We start from the raw sequence: 18,544 nt of genomic DNA on the forward strand, positions 1-18,544 counted from the left end.
TAATGAAGACCATCCTGATTACCCAAAAGAAGGGCAATTGGTAACTTCTTGTTGCTTAGTAAAAACACTGACCTGTTTATGTGCTGTGTGCGCCCCTCAGGTGTCATGTGAGATAAAGCTCTGTGACAGATGTGACAGAAGAAGAGACCCTCAGCTGCCAAGTCCAGTGAGTGGACCTCTGTCGCCTCACGGTCAAGTTGCTCCTGCAGCCGCATGGCCACAGCCTCATCACTGTCCTGAGGCCTCAGATGGTGACCTGAAGTGGAGCACTGTAGTACTTCTGGGAAAAGATCAGTGTGCATTTCATTGCATTGGTTTATTGTTGTTTCAGAAGTTGAATGCTAGTGTATTTTGGATCGTTATCCTGCTGCAGAAACCAAGTGCGCTACAGCTTGAGGTCACAAACTGATGGCTGAAGAGTCTCAGCAGGCTTCATCAGTTCATGCACAAGACTAGGTAGGACAGCACTAAGGCTAATGTGAAAAATCAACTATTTATCCTTCAAGTTGGCCGCATGCCTTAAACCATCTGTCTTCTCTGTCCAGTATCAGCACATCTTTGTCCTCAAAAGAGTGCTGTTTCTCTTTCAAGTGTGGGAAGAGAGAAGAATAAAAAGCATACCTCGTAAAACATAAATTAATCCAAACGTAAATGGAGATTTTATGGAATATTTGTGTTTGAATTCCCTCAGACTTGTAGTGTTACTCACACACTACAGTCAGTAAAGACCGCTGTCTACCTGCATCTTAAAAGATAAACAGCACTCTTTTGAGGACAAAAATGTGCATTCTTGACAGAGAAGACAGGTGGTTTGAAAGAGGAGTGAAACAAGCCATCTACGTTAAGGTGGAAAGACCATCTCTAAACAGAGGAGGTGGCTTTCGACACTACCCATCTCCCGCATACCCTGCCCTTTCATCCATTCCAAAGAGACTCAATAATTCCGCCTCCAACAAATAACTATTAAAAAAAAACATGGCCTCTATTTGCCTTGAGCCAGCTCCACAAGCTCTTTTTTTTAACAACTGAATGGAATAGTGACGAGGGAGTTTGCACCTAACGACTGCTGTTGACAGACAGTGGCCTCTCTGCAAGGCATCCTAACATTCCTGCCGGTCAACCTCAAGTATGCATGTCTAGAACAGGCCCCGGTTCGCACACTTGTGCAACAATATTATCTTAGGTATCTATTTTAACTTCCCAATCCCCTCTGTAAAATATTTTTTTGTTTTGTTTTTCAAATATGTTGCACAGGTTACAGGTCACACGCATGGCATAAAAAGTCTGAAACGTTTATCTTTTGTCTCATTAGCATTTGAACAGGGGTGTGTAGACTTTTTATATCTATTGTATAACGTGTACGGTTGAAAGAGAGAAAGAACTACCAAACATCACGTCAGCTCACCTGACTGTGGAGGAGATGAATGCCTGCTATGCTCCACGTTGTGCACCATCATAGGCAGAGCGGCTTTTTTGAAGTGTTGCATCCTGCTGAGCAATTTGTCTTTCGCCCCCAAGCCCTTTTCAGTTGTCTGCACTGAAGCCAGCTCAGCATCTGCTGAATCGTGCACACCCTTGCCCGTTTTTCCCACGACCTGTTGCGCTTCGCTACGAGCATACAGTGATTCGGCTCCGACACAATGAGACCGAGAGCCCTCCTTGTTTCTTCTCTCGTCTTCATTGCTTGCCTGAATTGATGTATGCTGGAATGCGCGCCTTTGTTTTGGCTCAACTTCTTTCTTGCGGGAACGTTTCAACAGCTTTGAGCAGAGGTCAACAAAGTCCTGGTCCGAGTCGTTCATGATTGAGACCCTTTTTTGTGGTCACCTTTGTTGAAAATATCGCCCCAGCATGTACACGGCGGTGGCAAACATCACTAACAGATAGCCAACGTGTGAGTTAGTTCCTTCCAGCTTGATTCAAGGATCCACAGGGACTATTATGAAAAACAAACGGTAACAAATATTACATTCGTTCCAAGTTTCTATCCGTAAAAAAAAAAAAGGGCATTGGTCACAACATTGGCTCGCTAGTCGTGTCTTTGACTTGCCTTCTCACCGGACTTTCAGCATCAAAGTTGTGCTTCATTCTTATTAATTTTCATTAATGAATCATTCAATAGGCAGAACCAGACTCTAACCATTTTTGACTTATGGTCATGTGACGGTAAGGGGGGAAAAAAAGCTTCACTTCCGGGTTATGCTGGCTGCGCTTTTAAAACGCAACTCGTCTACTAGGAAATTTATTTATAACTTGATTTTTCCTCTGTAAAGAACCAAAACTTTCTTTTTTTGGTTTGAACATTTATTGTTTGGCTTCATTAACAACCCAAAAAAGTAAAGTTTCTTTTTCTTTTTTATAATGTCGTCTAAATTAAATAATGTCAATACGCTAATCAAAAACAGTTTTGCATTTTTGAACATGAAATCAAGCAATATATTACTTCTATTAAGACACTCCACGAATATGGAAGCACATAAAACTTTGGATTTATGTGCTCTATATAATATTTCTATAATGAGACTGTCTTTTTGCCTGTTTGTATTCCAGCCCCTTTGCAATTGAATTTGTGTTGTTTCTACATAAAAGACAAAAAATATAAAAGCAAAATGTGTCCACTAGATTTGCACGGACACAGATTTCATAAAATAAATATTTAATTATTTAATGATTGTAGTCAATTTCCATCCATCCATTTTCCTTACCACTCATCCTCACTAGGGTGGAGCCTATTCCAGCTATCTTCGGGCGGGAGGCAGGAGGCAGGGTACGTCCTGAACCGGTCGCCAGCCAATCGCAGGGCACATAGCGACAAACAACCATTCGCACTCACGTTCGCACCAAAGGGCAACCACCATGCCGTGCCGTTTGTTACCTTGAAAAGCTGAAATCTGATTTTATACTTTTCCTAAACTGGTCCATGCTCTCAAATATAGCACCCCTTATACGGTAGCGGACATAACTACAACAAAATAATGAAAAATCAAAACTAATTCATAGGTGTCAAACTTAAGGGCTGGGGGCAAGACCTGGTCCATCGCATCATTTTATGTGGCCTGCGAAAGCAAATCATGTGTGTCAACTTCCATGATTCTTACTAAAATTTGAACCAAAATTTCAAATTTTCACATGTAATATTTTTTTGGAGACAAAAGCCCTTTTTCAATAGTTGAACAAACTATTATCCTTGACTTCTGATTGCAAAAGTACTTATCCATCAATTTGTTGTATATAAGTGTAGCGGACATGCTCCCCGCAACCTGAGGTGTCACAGTAACTCCCCCACGACTTGATAAACTGCTTTCTTCCAAGCAGCCCTGCTGTGAGACTACCACAAGACGCCGCCTACTGGGCCCTAAAGTAATTAGCAGGACCACTCGAAATCTTGGTTTAGTCATCAGTCTTTTTCTTCGTTTGAACTGACAGCAGCAAAAAGGGACAGAGCGACAAATGTGCACACACGGCGCCACCCACTGGAGCTTGACAGTACTGCAACCCATAAACTTCCATTCAGTGGTTTTTAGCTGAAGATAAAATGTCCGTTTTGATATTTCACAAACTCTGCAGAAATATTCCAAATGTATGCCTTGATGTCTGTGTTAGTGTGTCAACTTTACTGGTGCAGCTGCGAGACCCCAAACAGCATGAAAAATGTTGAAACATAAGCAGTTGATTTGCCAAGACTCAAAATAAAACATTCATTTGATATTGTTGACCTATGAGTAAAGAGTACAAAGTTGGGAGTATTTTATATTACTATATGATTTTAAACCCATTTTATGGGTCAAAATTGTAAAATCCGAGGACCAGACAAGACCACACCCATCAGCTTGACTAGATTCAAGCTGATGGGTGTGGTCTTGTCTGGTCCTCGGTCCTCTTTGAACACACCCCCTGGGTATTTAACCCCCGACTCCCGCCGCCTAACGCTCTTGGCGCTTCGCTCTTGCCTTGCTCCCTTTCTTTTGTTCGGACACGGTGTTAGGCCAACGTGAATGCTGGGATGAGAACGGACTCGGGTTCCCAGCCTCTACGTGGGTCACCGCTAGGCAATCAGAGCAGCTGCTACTAAAAGTACCAGGTACACTTCCAGCCAAGTGTGATCGCTCTGAAATTGCTAGCAAGTCCTTGAAGAGGCAGGAAGAAAAACAGTCACAACCTCCCACAGAACGCGTGAAGAACCTCTTTCCCTTTTTCCGCCTGTTTTTGTTTGACTTTTGTGCATCTTTTGCGTCAACCAAACCTCCCTCCTCGCGTCCCGAGACGGACCACCCCGCACATCAGCTGATCTACATTGTTGAGTAGACGCGGCAATTATCGCCATGAGGTACAAGATTAGTGCCTAATAATTTTGGGGAAATTGCTAGCATCACACAATCCCAATTTTGTCCTCCCTATCGCTCGGACTGGACGCATTAAGCGCTCACGTTTTAAACTTTAGTACAACACACGATGTTCTATTTCCCTCTTCATACGCATATTTTCTTTCACCATTATTCGCGTTTCCTTGTTGGAGTTACCCTCTTTGTGTTTCCCTATAGATCCCTCGTAGATTTCCTAAACAATGTAGCAACCTTTAGATTATGAGACTGATAAAAGGTTTGTCGTCGCTTTCTTCTAAATTTTATACATATAAAAAGGGACGTGGTGCTCCTTTATGACAAATTAGTTGAATTTTAACGTTAAAGCGTAAATCGGACTAACCCGGAAGTGAATGCACGAGTTTACCTTCGTTCATATATTTTTCCAAATTAATAAAATTCTTATCTAAACCAATGTACGCTACATATGTAATAATATAATGACGCAATTAAACAATGTGGCCCGAGACAAAAAGGAGTTTGACACTCCTGGTCTGATGGATCAGTCTTGTCTTCAGGGTAAAGTCCCCCAATTAGTATTTTGTGTTGACCTTGGTCTTTGACCTGTCGTTTTCAAAGCACTGGCTTTTTTTGCGCGTAAATTTTTTTATACAAATCTAGCATCATAATGTGCTGAAGTTTGATTTGATGCATTCACATGGTGTTAGGCTGATGAGTAAATTTTTTTTATTTTCCACAGCTACCAATTTTTAGGGTAAACGATAAAATGATTAGTCCCCACTTGTCATCCGTGCATGACTGCAATCTGAAGCTCACTCAATATTTCCAACCCACATTAAGAGAAGTGGTTGTAATGAAAAATAATTAATTGAAGGGGAATATGAGGAACATTTGTAAATGTGCTAATGACATTTTCTATAAAGAATCTTGAGCTGAAACATCCATCCATCCATCCATCCATTTTCTACCGCTTATCCGAGGTCGGGTCGCGGGGACAGTAGCTTTCTTTAGCAGGGACGCCCAGACTTCACTCTGCCCAGCCACTTCATCCAGCTCTTCCGGGGGAATCCCGAGACGTTCCCAGGCCAGCCTAAAGACGTAGTCTCTCCAGCGTGTCCTAGGTCGTCCCTGGCCGCCTCGGCAATGGCGGCGCGGAACATGGTCCACTCAGACTCTATGTCCCCCACCTCCCCTGGAACATGAGCAAAGTTCTGTCGGAGGTGGGAGTTGAAACTCCTTCTGACAGGGGATTCTGCAAGACGTTCCCAGCAGACCCTCACAATACATTTGGGCCTGCCACGTCGGACCAGCATCTTCCCCCACCATCGGAGCCAACTCACCACTAGGTGGTGATCAGTTGACAGCTCCGCCCCTCTCTACACCCGAGTGTCCAAGACATGCGGCCGGAAGTCCGATGATATGACCACAAAGTCGATCATTGAACTGCGACCTAGGGTGTCCTGGTGGCAAGTGCACGTGTGGACACCCATATGCTTGAACATGGTGTTTGTTATGGACAATCCGTGATGAGCACAGAAGTCCAATAACAGAACACCGCTCGGGTTCTAATCGGGGGGGGGGGGCCGTTCCTCCCAATCACACCCTTCCAGGTCTCACTGTCATTGCCCACGCGAACGATGGAGTCCCCAGCAGGAGCGCTCTCAAGAGGACTGGGACCAGAGCCCAAGCTGTGTGTGGAGGCGAGACCGGCTATATCTAGTCGGAACTTCTCGACCTCACACACCAGCTCGGGCTCCTTCCCTGCCAGAGCGGTGACATTCCATGTCCCAAGAGCCAGTTCTGAAACAAATTAAGAAAATAGTAATAGGAGTGATCCTTTTTAGTCAACAGTTTAGTTCATCCGTTTCATCAGTTTATTTAACAATATGGTATAGAAGTAAGAAATTAGCCTTTTACCAGTTTGTACAGTGTGTTTGTTCTCTTCCTTATATTCATAGTACTTTGCTTTATGTGGATTTACAATGGAAGAAAAAGCAAACTCTCCCCGCCCGTTCAAGTTTTTGGCTAGAAGAATGAGGGTCGATGACTCAGAGAGAATCTTGATGGTGCCTCCATTCTTCAAACACACTTTAGTGTATAATTTAAAGGGTGGGTGATCATTCCACCTGAGTTTAGGGCACTGCTCTCTTTCTCCCACTCTCTTTATAATATTTGATTGAAAAAAGCGTGACAAATCATTTTTTTAATGTCAAAGTAACAATTTTCTACACCTGCAAAAACAAGACTTTCCAACATCCAGGCATCTGAGATGGGCGCTGTAAATGTTAGTTTTGGGGGGTTTGTGGTACCAGTAGGATCTGATTCTTTTAATGAGCGTGAGGTTTGCGTCGGTGTCTTCATGTGCACCTGTATACATGTGTGTAAACAACCTGCCACAGTCCATTTCCTATTTTAATACAACTGAGTGCTCTTCATACACACAGAGAAGAGGTCTCAGTCCCTCAGCACATCATTGATGAATTATATAATGCATGACCACAAATCCCAGGGACAACAGCTTGACAATAGAACAAAACCCTGGCCCAGCTTCCAGACAAACTTTTTTTCCCCTAATGGTACAAAAGATATGAATAATACAATTCAATTGTACATTTTCTTTAAAAAAAAAAAAAAAAAAATGAGGATGGCATGAAATCATACCAAGAACCAACCAAAAATAAATTGAGTATTGATTTGGTCTCAACCAAAAAATATATTCTTTGTGACTTAAATTGCATTTTAAGAAGCTAATTGCAAACCCCGTTGCAGTTGCAGGAAGCAAAAAAAAAAAAAAAACCTTGAGGAATATTTTATTCCCACGGGGTGTTGGACTTTAACCCCCCCGCCCCAACTTAACAAATTCTCTTTTTTTTGTTTTTACAAGTTTTTTTTTAATACAGGTACAAAAATGCTCTCAATAGTAGAAAGAACAAACAAAGCCCTCTAAGATAAAGAGTCTGAGGGAAGTTAGGAAGAATTTAGGAAGGGTCCCTGGTACTTCATTTCCCAGCAGAAATGCTACAATCCCTCCACAAACTTCTCTAGAGTGTCTCCTGTCGCATCTCCCACCATGCTCAAGTCACTATTTAGTACCCCTCTGTTGGGAGGGTTAAGCTGGGGTAGCATGGCGCTTTGTTCTGGTGTCCCCAAGTGTCCCTGTTCCATGGACCCTGACAGTGGGCCTCCAAGTCCATGATGGGGGGAACTGGAGTGGGGTGGAGGTGGGTGCTGTGGTGAGGGCTGGGGCTGGTTCTGGATCTGCGGCGAGGGACTGGAATGTGGTGGTGGCTGCGAGGTCGGACAAGGGGACTGAACAGGCGCAGGGGAACGCACTTGGTTGCTTAGACTGTTGGCTAATGTGGGCTGGCTGGGGAGATGCTGCCCACCTTGAGGCTGACCGGCAAGCAGGTGAGTTTGGGGGCTCATGGGGCTGGGCTGGACAGGAGAAGCCATCTGCTGTTTGAGGACAGCTTGCTGCTGAGGAAGATGTTGCTGCTGTTGTTGCTGAAGAATTCGTTGATGCAGTATTTTCTGAGTAGGGTCCATTCCAATGCCCGGCTGGGCCATGGGTGGTAGTTGGCCCATTGGGGCCCCAGCTGATCCTGCCCCTGCTTGCATGGCTTGAATCTGCTGTTGCTGCATGCGGAGTTGGGAGTACGTAGCTGCTGTAGCCTGGGCCTGGGCAGGGAACTGGCCGGGGTGTCCCTGAGGCATCACTGCCTGTTGTTGCTGTTGCTGCTGTTGTCTCAAGAGTTGGCGACGATAGAGCTCTTGAATTTGCGGGTTGGTGTTATGTGCTGCATTCATCAGCTGCCCTTGCGCCCCCATCGCTGCCATACCCTGAGCAGCAGGTTGCTGAGGCTGCTGAGATGGTATCCCTGGTCTTTGCACGGTAACTCCTGGCATGCCCATGGTCTGCATTGTGGGCAAACCAGGCTGCTGACCTGCTTGCTGCTGTGGTTGGTTGGCGTGGTACTTGGCGGTTCGCTGTTTAATGAAAGCAGCCATTAGCTGAGGGTTTGATTTGAGGATGTTGAGGACTTGCTGCTGTTGCTGAGGTGAGCTGGGCGACTTGAGGGTACGGAGAAGATCCTGAAGAGCATTGGGGGCTATAGCGCCAGGTCTTTGTGGTGCCTGTGGCCTTGCACCAGGCTGCTGTGGAATGAGCATCCTTTGCCCCGGAGGTTGCTGTCCTGGAGGCATCATGGCTCGCTGCATGGTCATGGCCTGCGTGGGGGTCTGGCCTGGGACAAGGCCTGGTTGTTGATTCTGTGCAGCCTGCATGGGCCCTCCAGGTCCAGGCCATGAACCGGGGGCCATGTTTGGTTGCATGACCTGTGGTACCCGTGGCCCTGGTACCATCTGCATGGGTGCTTGCATTGGTCCTGTCATACGCTGTTGTGGCTGCTGGGGGTTCATCGGCAAGCCGTTCATGTTGACCAGATAGTTCTGCTGGTTCTGTTGAGCCTGTGCCATCAATTCAATGTGGCGGGCCATCTTGACAGCAGCAAGGGGAGGCTGCTGTTGTATTTGTTGTGGCTGAGGTGGCTGTGGAACAGGGGACGGTTGCTGATGCAGAGGGGAGGCCTGGGGCCCTGGCTTACCTTGGGGCACAGCTGCTTGGGGCTGTTCATTGCGCGGTGCACTGGTTAAAGAAGGGGACATGACACCTGACGAGTTGGGGGTCTGAGGCTGATTGGACAGTGGCGGCTGTGGCGTCTGGGGTGTGTTGGGCTGTGCATGGGAAGTTGGAGTTGTTGGAGCAGCTGATGCCGGTGGGGACGGTAGCGGCATGGTTCTGCCTTGCATGGTTGCCATTCTTCTCCTCATCAAGTGAGCCTGCTGGAGCCTGTGCTGCAGCTGCTGCTGGCGAAGCTTGTGCTTGATATTCAGGCAGAATGGCACCGGACACTTATTCTCCTGACAGTTCTTTGCATGGTAACAGCATAAAGCAATAAGCTGCTTGCACACAGGACATCCACCGTTTGTTTTCCGCTTGCAACACTTTGTGTGCTGCACCACTCTCTTCATCTTCTGGCAGGACGGCAGAGAGCAGTTGGCGTTGCGGCACTGACAAGCATGGACAAGAGACTGGATGCAGCGTTGGATGCTCAAACGCCGGCTTTCCTGTGGGCTCTTTGAGGCCTCGCCACTCTGGCTGTTGTTGTCATCATCCAGGCCGAGACCCCATTTCACCATCTGGTGCTCATGGCCCTTTGCATTATAACAATTAATACAAAGGTCAAAGTCCTGCGAAAAGAAAGACAGGGACAAGGTAAGGTAACCTCAGCATTAAAAAAAAAAACTATATCCAAGTGACATCAATTTTAAAAATAACTACAGGGAAAAAAATGGATCAGTATGCAAAAGATGCTTATGTCACAAGGGTAACACACCTCACACACTGTGCAGTGCCATCGTGTCTCAACATGGTGCTTGCATTCATTGCAAGTGTACACAAAGCGGTCCTGTCCCTGGTTGTGCAGCTCAACGAGCATACACATAGTGCTCCACTTGCATCTCCTGAGAGAGCTAAACTCCCAATGTTTGTCCCTGGCCAAAGTCAAAAAAGCATCACGGCCATCCATCAGATCACAGGAGAGCAAGGGGTCGGGGTCAATAATGGGGTGCAAAGTGTTGACCATGGGGCCGGGGTGGAGGTGGATTACAAAGAACACCTATAGCAGACAAAGAAACAGTTAGAAAGAAATTAACAGCTTTCATGTTAAAATGCACAGCACATACATGCACGCACGCACAGTCCATTATTGGTGGTCTGGTCTTGATCAAAAACTGTCATCTAAATTAGTTGCAAAAAAAAAAAAAAAGTCTCACCTCTTTGTGCTTCTCCATGGTGGCATAAAGCTTCTGGGACAAATCGTTTGCTACATTCGGCATTCCAGGCTTCTTCTTGTTGGCGCGACTCACACTGCTTTTGTTTTTATTGGTCTTCTTGTTGTTTTTCTTCTTAGCATTTTTACTGTCACCTGGGGTACCCTGAGAGTGATATACAGTAAGAAAGTATGAAAATCTGTTACCTCATGATAACAGGATAGCATATAATTTCACAGATTCATTAATTACCTTACAATATTGTAAGAGTCAACAAGAGAGGCCAAGGGGATATTTATAAACAGTGGTGCCCATAAGCATGCACTAAATTCATTTGTTGCCTCGCATATGCACACCAAACATTTTGCTTTTTTAAAAAAACAATTTCTCCCCCCTCTAAGTAGAGCTGTGGACGACATACTGTTGCCTGAATGGAAGCGAGAGAAGAGGTGCACTTGTTTATCATGCATCCGCTCCCGTTTAAACACTGCCACAATACTGTTTCCCCCTCCCGCCTCATAGAGCTGCACTGTAAAAACCAGCTGGTGCTCCTAGCTTCTAACCAATGACGACATTATTTGTCTGAGGTGGGTTGGCGCTGTTTCCCAGGGCGCTTTCCCGTGTGGGACAAGGCAAGCTCATGGCTGAGTTCAATTGAACTATGAAAGGAACAAATGTTCATCAAGTGATTCCATTCAATATGTTCACGTAAATAATTTGTTCATTTGAACGAGTCATTCTTGAAGGACACAACACGCAGAGACTCGAGTTTGAGAGGCAAATTCAAACGAGCAGTAACTTGAGCACAAACTAGTTGCCTATGTTTTAACTTCTAGTTTTAGCAATTATGTTTTAGTTCATTATTTAGCGTTTTGTTGACAAAAAGATGACATAATTAGTAGGTTGTGAAGCTAATGAAACGTGCCAACTGGATGGTAGAAAACCATCAAGGGGTTCTGCATTAGTGTTTGTGACATGAAAACAAGTTATGATGGGTTTTCATTAAATAGTTAGGCTTACCAAAATTGCATTAGGTACTCCAGTTAGTAGAGCTTTCTGTGAAATAAGTTTCTCCGTGCACTTAAGCCAAACGAAACACACAAGAACAACTATGACAGACAGGCGCTTGAACAGTTTATGAATACAAAATATTGAGTCTAGGAGGGCAAAATCTCTTGATATGGAAAGAAGTGTCACAATTTACCACTCAACATGGAAACAGGAGACTCATGCTATTGTAAATCATTTAAATTGTAAAGATCTGTAAGTATTAAAGGTAAACAATAACATTCACGAGTGCGTCACCTTTTGACAGGCCTGTTCTTTTTTTTTTATTGTAAAGGTATGATAACTAAAATTACCTGTATTCTATTTCTGTACATAAAACTTTGCCTTTGGTAACATCAGTGGTCTATAAATCCTTTATTGTGAAGCAATTTGAGTGTCATGAGAAGCTTTAGAAAGTAGCAATTATTGTATTTAACATTTTGTACAAGTACATGCAGGCCATAAACATTTTCCAGATCATGATTATTCTGTTAAAGCTATTTAATTAAGGGCTGCATTAGGTTAAACAATGTGATTACATCTAAAGAACAATTTTCAAGATATTGCTATAGGCTACATCTATTATCAATACAGTACTGCAATTAATAGTAATAAATACTAGAACCACATTCACCACTCCCATGAGGTCGTGGGCCAGAAAAAAAATGAGTAACAGACCAAAATTTGTGTGTATCCCTGTTCATAAAGCTGTAAAAGCTTGTAAATGGAAGACAATATACCATAGATGTAAATAAACCTTTGATGTGTATTCTCAACAACAAGTAATTTAGCTGAGGACAAACTACTACAAATCCAATGCATCCTGGCGTGATACAATAATCTGGAAAATCTATTCTAGAATAAGATAATACAAGTTTAAGAATGTTGAGACACACCTCAGGAGTATCAGAGGCAGCAGTGTTCTCTTCCTTCTTTCTCTCCTCCTCCTCCTGCTCCAGCTCCTTGATGCTTTCCTCCAGAACATTGGGCCAGAAGTCTCCTTCAAAGTAGGGCAGCTCATTGGCGCTGGTTAGGCGGTCCTCAGTTGCCTGTTTGAAAATATCCTGAGCAAAAGACAATAAATTACGAATTTATTATGTATGCTGGGGTAAAATGCATGTATACCAGAAAAAAAAAAAGGCATATGTGGAACCAGTGTAAAACTTGAAAATATACATATTCATGCCCTGCTGCAAATAGAGGGAAATCAAATGCAATAAAATCTTGTATTTCAATGATACCGCATCCCGTTTTTTCCGATCACTGGGCTTCATCGTGTCAACGCAAACGCGACCAGATACACTTGTTACCATGGCGACGACAACAATAATGGATCGCGCCGTGTGTTTGTAAGAACAAAATGGGGAAAAACGTGTTGGTGGTCACCGGTGCTCAAGAGAGGACGTTCGTTTAAGGCTTGCTTGAGGTATGTTCATGTACTTTTAACAAAAACGTTATGTAGACTAGATAGCTAGTGGTATCACGAACGTTTCGACGTAAACATGTCGCCGTTCTGTCGAATCATGCTCTAAAGTTTCGGTGTGGGTGAAGTCATTTAATTAAAAATAAAGTAATTGAATTACAGTAAGTGAGCACCCCTTATTTCTGTCACGTTGTACTGTTGGTTTGACCTGACTGATTAGAATACACGATCTGACTATAGCAGTGATTTCCAACCTTTATGGAACCAAGGAACATATTTTACAATTGAAAAATCTCACGGCACACCAACAAACAAAAATGTCACAAAAAGTGGAGACATTAATTACTGTATTTACTTCCTGCCATCTAATAGAAGACCATTCATTTGTTCTGTCTGTCACTATGCCTCCCTGGCATAAATAGAGGAACAAAATACATTTATTGTAAATATAATATTTTGAGCAATTAAGTACACAAGTACATACAGTAAATGAACATTATTTAAATACACATTCCTCCATCATGTGATCGGTTATCGTTTTTTTAAACTCGCTGATCAGTGATCGGCCCCAAAAATCCTGATCGTGTAAAGCCTATTTATAACCAGTATCAATATCAAACCTATGAACTAAAAGGCAATGTGTGTGGAACTAACCCATCCCATCCATTTTCTTTACCGCTTATCCTCACTAGGGTCGCGGGCTGCTGGAGCCTATTCCAGCTATCGTCGGGCGGGAGGCGGGGTACACCCTGAACCAGTCACCAGCCAATCGCAGGGCACATAGAAACAACCATTCACACCTACGGGCAATTTTTTGAGTCTTCAATGAACCTGCCACGCATGTTTTTGGGATGTGGGAGGAAACCGGAGTTTGAGTCAATACATATAATCAATATAAATTGTTAAAATAGTTGTTTTAACTATTTTATTTTACTGTTTCACTCACCCAGTTGACTGAGAGTTGAGTTCGCTGACAGCATTGTTAAAATCGTTATTTTAACAATGCTATATAGCCGCCCCTGTATTCTGTTTCATCACATCAAATGGTTTATATGCGAAAGTTTTAACTTGAGTTCTTGTTTTAAGCTTGTAGCCTTATATTTTGAAGGGTACGCACCGGAACTCAACATTTTGGCACGAAAATTAACTGCACCAGTGATTGTTTTATGATTTATTTATTTAAATGGATGAAACCAAATGCTATAAAATGCTGATTCCTTTCCCTACCCACCGATGAGGCACAAGGTTAGTGTTTGTGATACTGTGAGACGTTTATGTGAATTTTGTCCCAATTCATTGTGATGTAAAGTTGCTATGGTGTTTATTTTGGTAGTTTTAGTTAGGTTAAAAGTATTTCGGTCCGAAATAAAAAATGCACTTTGGGGCTATTTTCAGCCAAAACATTTCGGCAGCCGAAAATTCGGTGCATCACTAGTGAATACAAATTGACAGTGCTGCACAACTCTGAAGTAAGCCTTTTGCTGTTTTGTACATACTGTATGTTAAAGAAAACTTATGCTCACCTTGTAGTCGTGCAAGATCCTTTCACCAAAGGCCTTGTCCAGCATCTTCCGATACCAGTCCTGAAGTCTCTTGGGTTTGGGGATCTTCTGCTCAGGAGGATGACAGTGGAAGATGTAGTCATCCCCCTCACTTGGCGGACACGCCCAGATGTGGCCTTGAGCATAGCTTCAAACAGGCCAGAACAAAAGGTTAGACCTGAGATATGCTTGTGACATGAACAAAATACAGTCTCCTCCAAAAGTGTTGGAACGGCAAGGTCAATTCCTTTGTTTTTGTTGCTTACTTTAGACATTTGGTTTTCAGGTCAAAATATAATGAATATGAGGCAAAAGTTCAGAATTCCAGCTTTGATTTCATGGTTTTGACATCTAGATGTGTTATACAATTTAGGACAGAGCACATTTTGTTTGAAGCCACCCACTTTTCAAGTGAGCAAAGGTATTGGAACAGACATTATTAAATGAAGTGAATAACATTTCATATTTGGTAGCATAACCCTGACTTAAATCAAGCCTGCGATCCAGTGACTTCACCAGACTGTTGCATTCTTCATTTGAATTACTTTTCCAGGCCTTAAACTGCAGAACTGAAAGAGTTTAGTTCTTGTTTGTTTCTGGGGGTTTCTCGCTTCAGTCTCCTCTTCAGGAGGTAAAATGCATGCTCTATTGGGTTAAGGTCCAGTGATTGACTTGGCCAGTCGAAGACCTTCCACTTTTTCCGCCTGATGAAGTCCTTTGTTGTGTTGGCAGTGTGTTTTGAGTCATTGTCTTGTTGCAAGATGAAGCGCCTCCCAAATAGTTCGGATGGATTTTTCTGAAAATTGCCAGACAAAATGGTTTTGTATACTTCAGAATTCATTCCGCTGCTACCATCATGAGTTACATCATCAATAAAGACTAGTGAACCTGTTCCAGAAGCAGCCATGCAAGCCCAAGCCATGACATTACCTCCACACTATGCTTCACAGATGACCTTATTTGTTGTTTTGGATCTTAAGCAGATCCTTTCTTCCTCTCTACTTTGGCCTTCCCATCACTTTGGTAGAGGTTAATCTTGGGTCTCATCAGTCCATAAAACTTTGTTCCAAAACGTTTTTGGCTCATCTCTGTACTTCTTTCCAAAATCCAATCAGGCCTTCCAATTCTTTTTGCTGATGAGTGGTTTGCATCTTGTGTTATGGCCTGTGTATTTATTCTCTTAAAGTGTTCTTCGAATAGTGGATTGTGATACCTTCACCCCTGCCCTGTGGAGGCTGGCAGTGATGTCACTGACTGTTGTCTTTGGGTGTTTCTTCACAGCTCTCACAATGTTTCAAAATCATCAACTGCTGTTGATAGCCTTGGCCGACCTGTTCGATGTTTGTTGCTCAGTACACCAGTAGTTTGTTTCTTTTTAAGGACATACATTCCAAATTATTGTATTTGCTATCCCAAATGTTTATGCAATAGGTATGATCAATTGTCCCTCTTCTCTCAGCTTCAAAATTGTTTGCTTTTCTCCCATAGACAGCTCTCTGGTCTTCGTGTTTGCTTAACAGCAAATGCAGTTTTCAGAGGTGAAACCCAAAGCCAAAAACAAGTAGCATCTAAAGTTTATGCAATCAATCTAAAAGGCAACACCTGAGCAACAAGAAACACCCATCAGTCACATGTTCCAATACTTTTGCTTACTTGAAAAGTGTGTGGCTTCAAACAAAAAGTGCACTGTCCTGAATTGTTTAACAACTATATGTAAATACCATGAAATAATAGCTGAAATTCAAAACTTTTGTCTCATATTAATCTTTTGATGTAAAACCCAAATGTCTTCAGCATACAATAAAAACAAAGGAATTGGAATCCAATACTTTTAGAGGGGACTGTTTATGTCATACATGTAGTGTGAGAATTACCCAAGTTTCTTGGCATATTCTAGATAGCCGATAAGGATCTCATGGTACACTGCTGTTCTTAAAACTCGAGGTTTGAAGAAGTGAATACTGTCAAGGTATGATATGTAGACTCGTCTGTGAATGTAAGGAATGTATAGATTAAAATCTTTTCAGCCATAACAAGCATTCCCCGTGCCATTGGAGATCGCCAGGTACGACGTATATTGAATAATTACAAGCACAGACCTAGTATTGGGAAATTGGCATTCAGAGCCATACTCCTGTACATGCATGCCAAAGAAGCACACATCGACGCCATCAATCTCTTCAAAGGCGAAAAGTGCTTTGGTTCTGTAGGGAAAGGTCTCTGGCATCTCACCTGTATCCACAAATCTGAAATTGTCAAGGGAGAACAATTATTTGAATGTGTGAGATAAAGGTTAAAGTGGGAAATGTGTTATGGTGTAACGAATGACTCAATCTCAAATATGTTTTGCATGTAATTAATGGACTAAATCATACTCCATATTCCTTTAAAGAACAATTACCGTAATTTCTCATGTATAATGTGCACCCCCCCGCCCCTCCCCAAAATGGTCAAAAGTCAATAGTGCGCATTATACATAGGTATAGGGGCAAAGGGGGGTAAATGTATGCTGCCAACTAGTGGTTATGAAAATGCTGTACACTTTCATTCCAAAATGCCACCGCCACCTAGTGGTTATGAGAGAGGTTAACACTTTCATTCCAATATGACAGGGGTAGTATGACTGCATATATGTACAGTTGTGCTCATAAGTTTACATACCTTGGCAGAATCTGTGAAATTATTATATATTTTTTTTTAGATATGATTGAACAACAACCATCATTAATTTCTTTATGGCTATGTTTTGTTTAATGACAATGCTTTTCTGAAATGCTTGACCGTTACATTTTAATTCCATTCAAATAAAATTAAATGTATTTCAACTGGTCCTTTATGTTTTCTTTAAATAATTGTACCCATCTTACAAATTCTGCGTGGGTAATCAAATATATGATCACAACTGTGTTTTCTAATTCACTAAATAAAAGTAGGGATGTGAATTGTAAAACAAGAGCAAGTATATAAAAAAATAAATAAAATAAAATTAAAAAAAAGTATTACGTGTTCAAATAAAGTGCTTAACTTCAGAATAATTCTTTGAAAAAAAACTAACAAAATACAGATAATACTTCATGTTTTGATCATATGGGTAGAAGCAAACTCATGCATTGTAAAAATGCCTTACACATAGGTAGAAGGGTTTTCCAGAATTTTGGTCAACTTTGGGGGGTGCGCATTATACACGAGAAATTACAGTAAGTTTAAAATTTTGATTTCAATTCCATTGGCATGAAGTTGCCTTAAGTATTAAGACTACAATCACATATCCCAATTGGCTCACATAAGCAAATATCACTGTTTGAAATGGTTAGTCAGTTTATAATTGATAAAGAAATAAGACAGGAGTTAGCTTGACTTGTGTGATAATGCTTTTTACAAAACAATCATAGGACTGGCATGAAAGGTAGCCTTTCTCAATGAAAACAAAACAAGTTGCTCTTCGACCGTTATGCGAATAAAGTGAGACCTTTATTTTTCATGTTTTCATGAAGGAAGGGGGTGCACACATCCTTTTTGGCAGACAGGATTTAGAATCTAAGTAGGTAAAAAAGATTGAAAAGGGGGCATTATGTTTCTTTATAAACGAATGCAGTGATTCTCAAAGTGTGATAAACGTACCTTCCCCGTAAGTGGTACGTGAGAGAATCACTGCCTACATACAGTTCAGTCGTATTAAGTTCAATACAGTTCCATTGTATCTTTAACTGTTATTTTTCAACATTTAGGTACAGTTTTTCCTTAGCTTTTATATGCAATATATTTTAATAGAATCATTATTTTCGTGGAAAATGCTTATTGGCAGTATGTTAAGACAGCGAGGTTTTGGAATGTCACTTCTGTCGATTTACCTTGCAAATATATGCGCTCTACCCAACAAAATGGACGAGCTTCTCACAAAGACCAGTAAAGACTGCACGGTCTTCCAGCCTCTGCTACAAGGAGATTTGGATTTTTGAGCGCACTACCTAGAGCGCCATACTGTTCACAGATTTTCGCTATTCACGGTCAAGACTGGTATATATCCCCAGGATTGTTTTTTTTTTTAAATGTTAACCCCTGCGGCTTAAACAACGATGCACCTCATTTATGGATTTTTCCAGATCCCAGGAGCTTCTCGTTTGTGTTTTACTATGTATGTATTTTATTTTTCAAGGTAGCTTTTCAATTCACATTTTAAATTAAATCCACACACATTGAAACATTCAGGATGATGTTCAGATATGCTCTGCTCACCCTCATAATGCAGAAAACAAAATAATTCCTACGATAGACCCTTCAAATTGAAGGCGATTGACTAGCCATCGAAAAAGGCAATCGAGCCGTAGCATGCCAAGATTCTGGACCTTATTTTTGTTATGCATATTTTGCTGTGGCAC

The 18,544-nt window shown here is 42.2% G+C and overlaps 2 protein-coding genes across 7 annotated transcripts in view; both read right to left on the reverse strand.

Annotated features, from left to right (window-relative positions):
* Nucleotides 1–2,148, reverse strand: part of slx4 (SLX4 structure-specific endonuclease subunit homolog (S. cerevisiae)) — a 29,072-nt gene extending 26,924 nt beyond the window's left edge. Inside the window, 2 exon segments of the mRNA XM_061678483.1 lie at nt 73–280; nt 1,406–2,148. Coding sequence (XP_061534467.1) covers nt 73–280; nt 1,406–1,802 — 605 coding nt within the window. The 5' untranslated portion in view covers nt 1,803–2,148.
* A 4,035-nt stretch (nt 2,149–6,183) lies between these two features.
* crebbpa (CREB binding protein a) overlaps nt 6,184–18,544 on the reverse strand; it is a 71,807-nt gene continuing 59,446 nt past the window's right edge. For all 6 annotated transcript variants that reach the window (XM_061680707.1, XM_061680708.1, XM_061680706.1 and 3 more), the window contains 7 exons: nt 16,265–16,411; nt 16,040–16,153; nt 14,148–14,313; nt 12,098–12,265; nt 10,158–10,319; nt 9,719–10,000; nt 6,184–9,572 (listed from right to left, as the gene is read on the reverse strand). In XM_061680707.1, coding sequence (XP_061536691.1) covers nt 7,341–9,572; nt 9,719–10,000; nt 10,158–10,319; nt 12,098–12,265; nt 14,148–14,313; nt 16,040–16,153; nt 16,265–16,411 — 3,271 coding nt within the window. In that variant the 3' untranslated portion in view covers nt 6,184–7,340. The remainder of the gene's footprint in view (nt 9,573–9,718; nt 10,001–10,157; nt 10,320–12,097; nt 12,266–14,147; nt 14,314–16,039; nt 16,154–16,264; nt 16,412–18,544) is intronic.

The sequence above is a fragment of the Phycodurus eques genome, chromosome 6 (assembly GCF_024500275.1).
Source record: "Phycodurus eques isolate BA_2022a chromosome 6, UOR_Pequ_1.1, whole genome shotgun sequence".
Taxonomy (NCBI): Eukaryota; Metazoa; Chordata; class Actinopteri; order Syngnathiformes; family Syngnathidae; genus Phycodurus; species Phycodurus eques.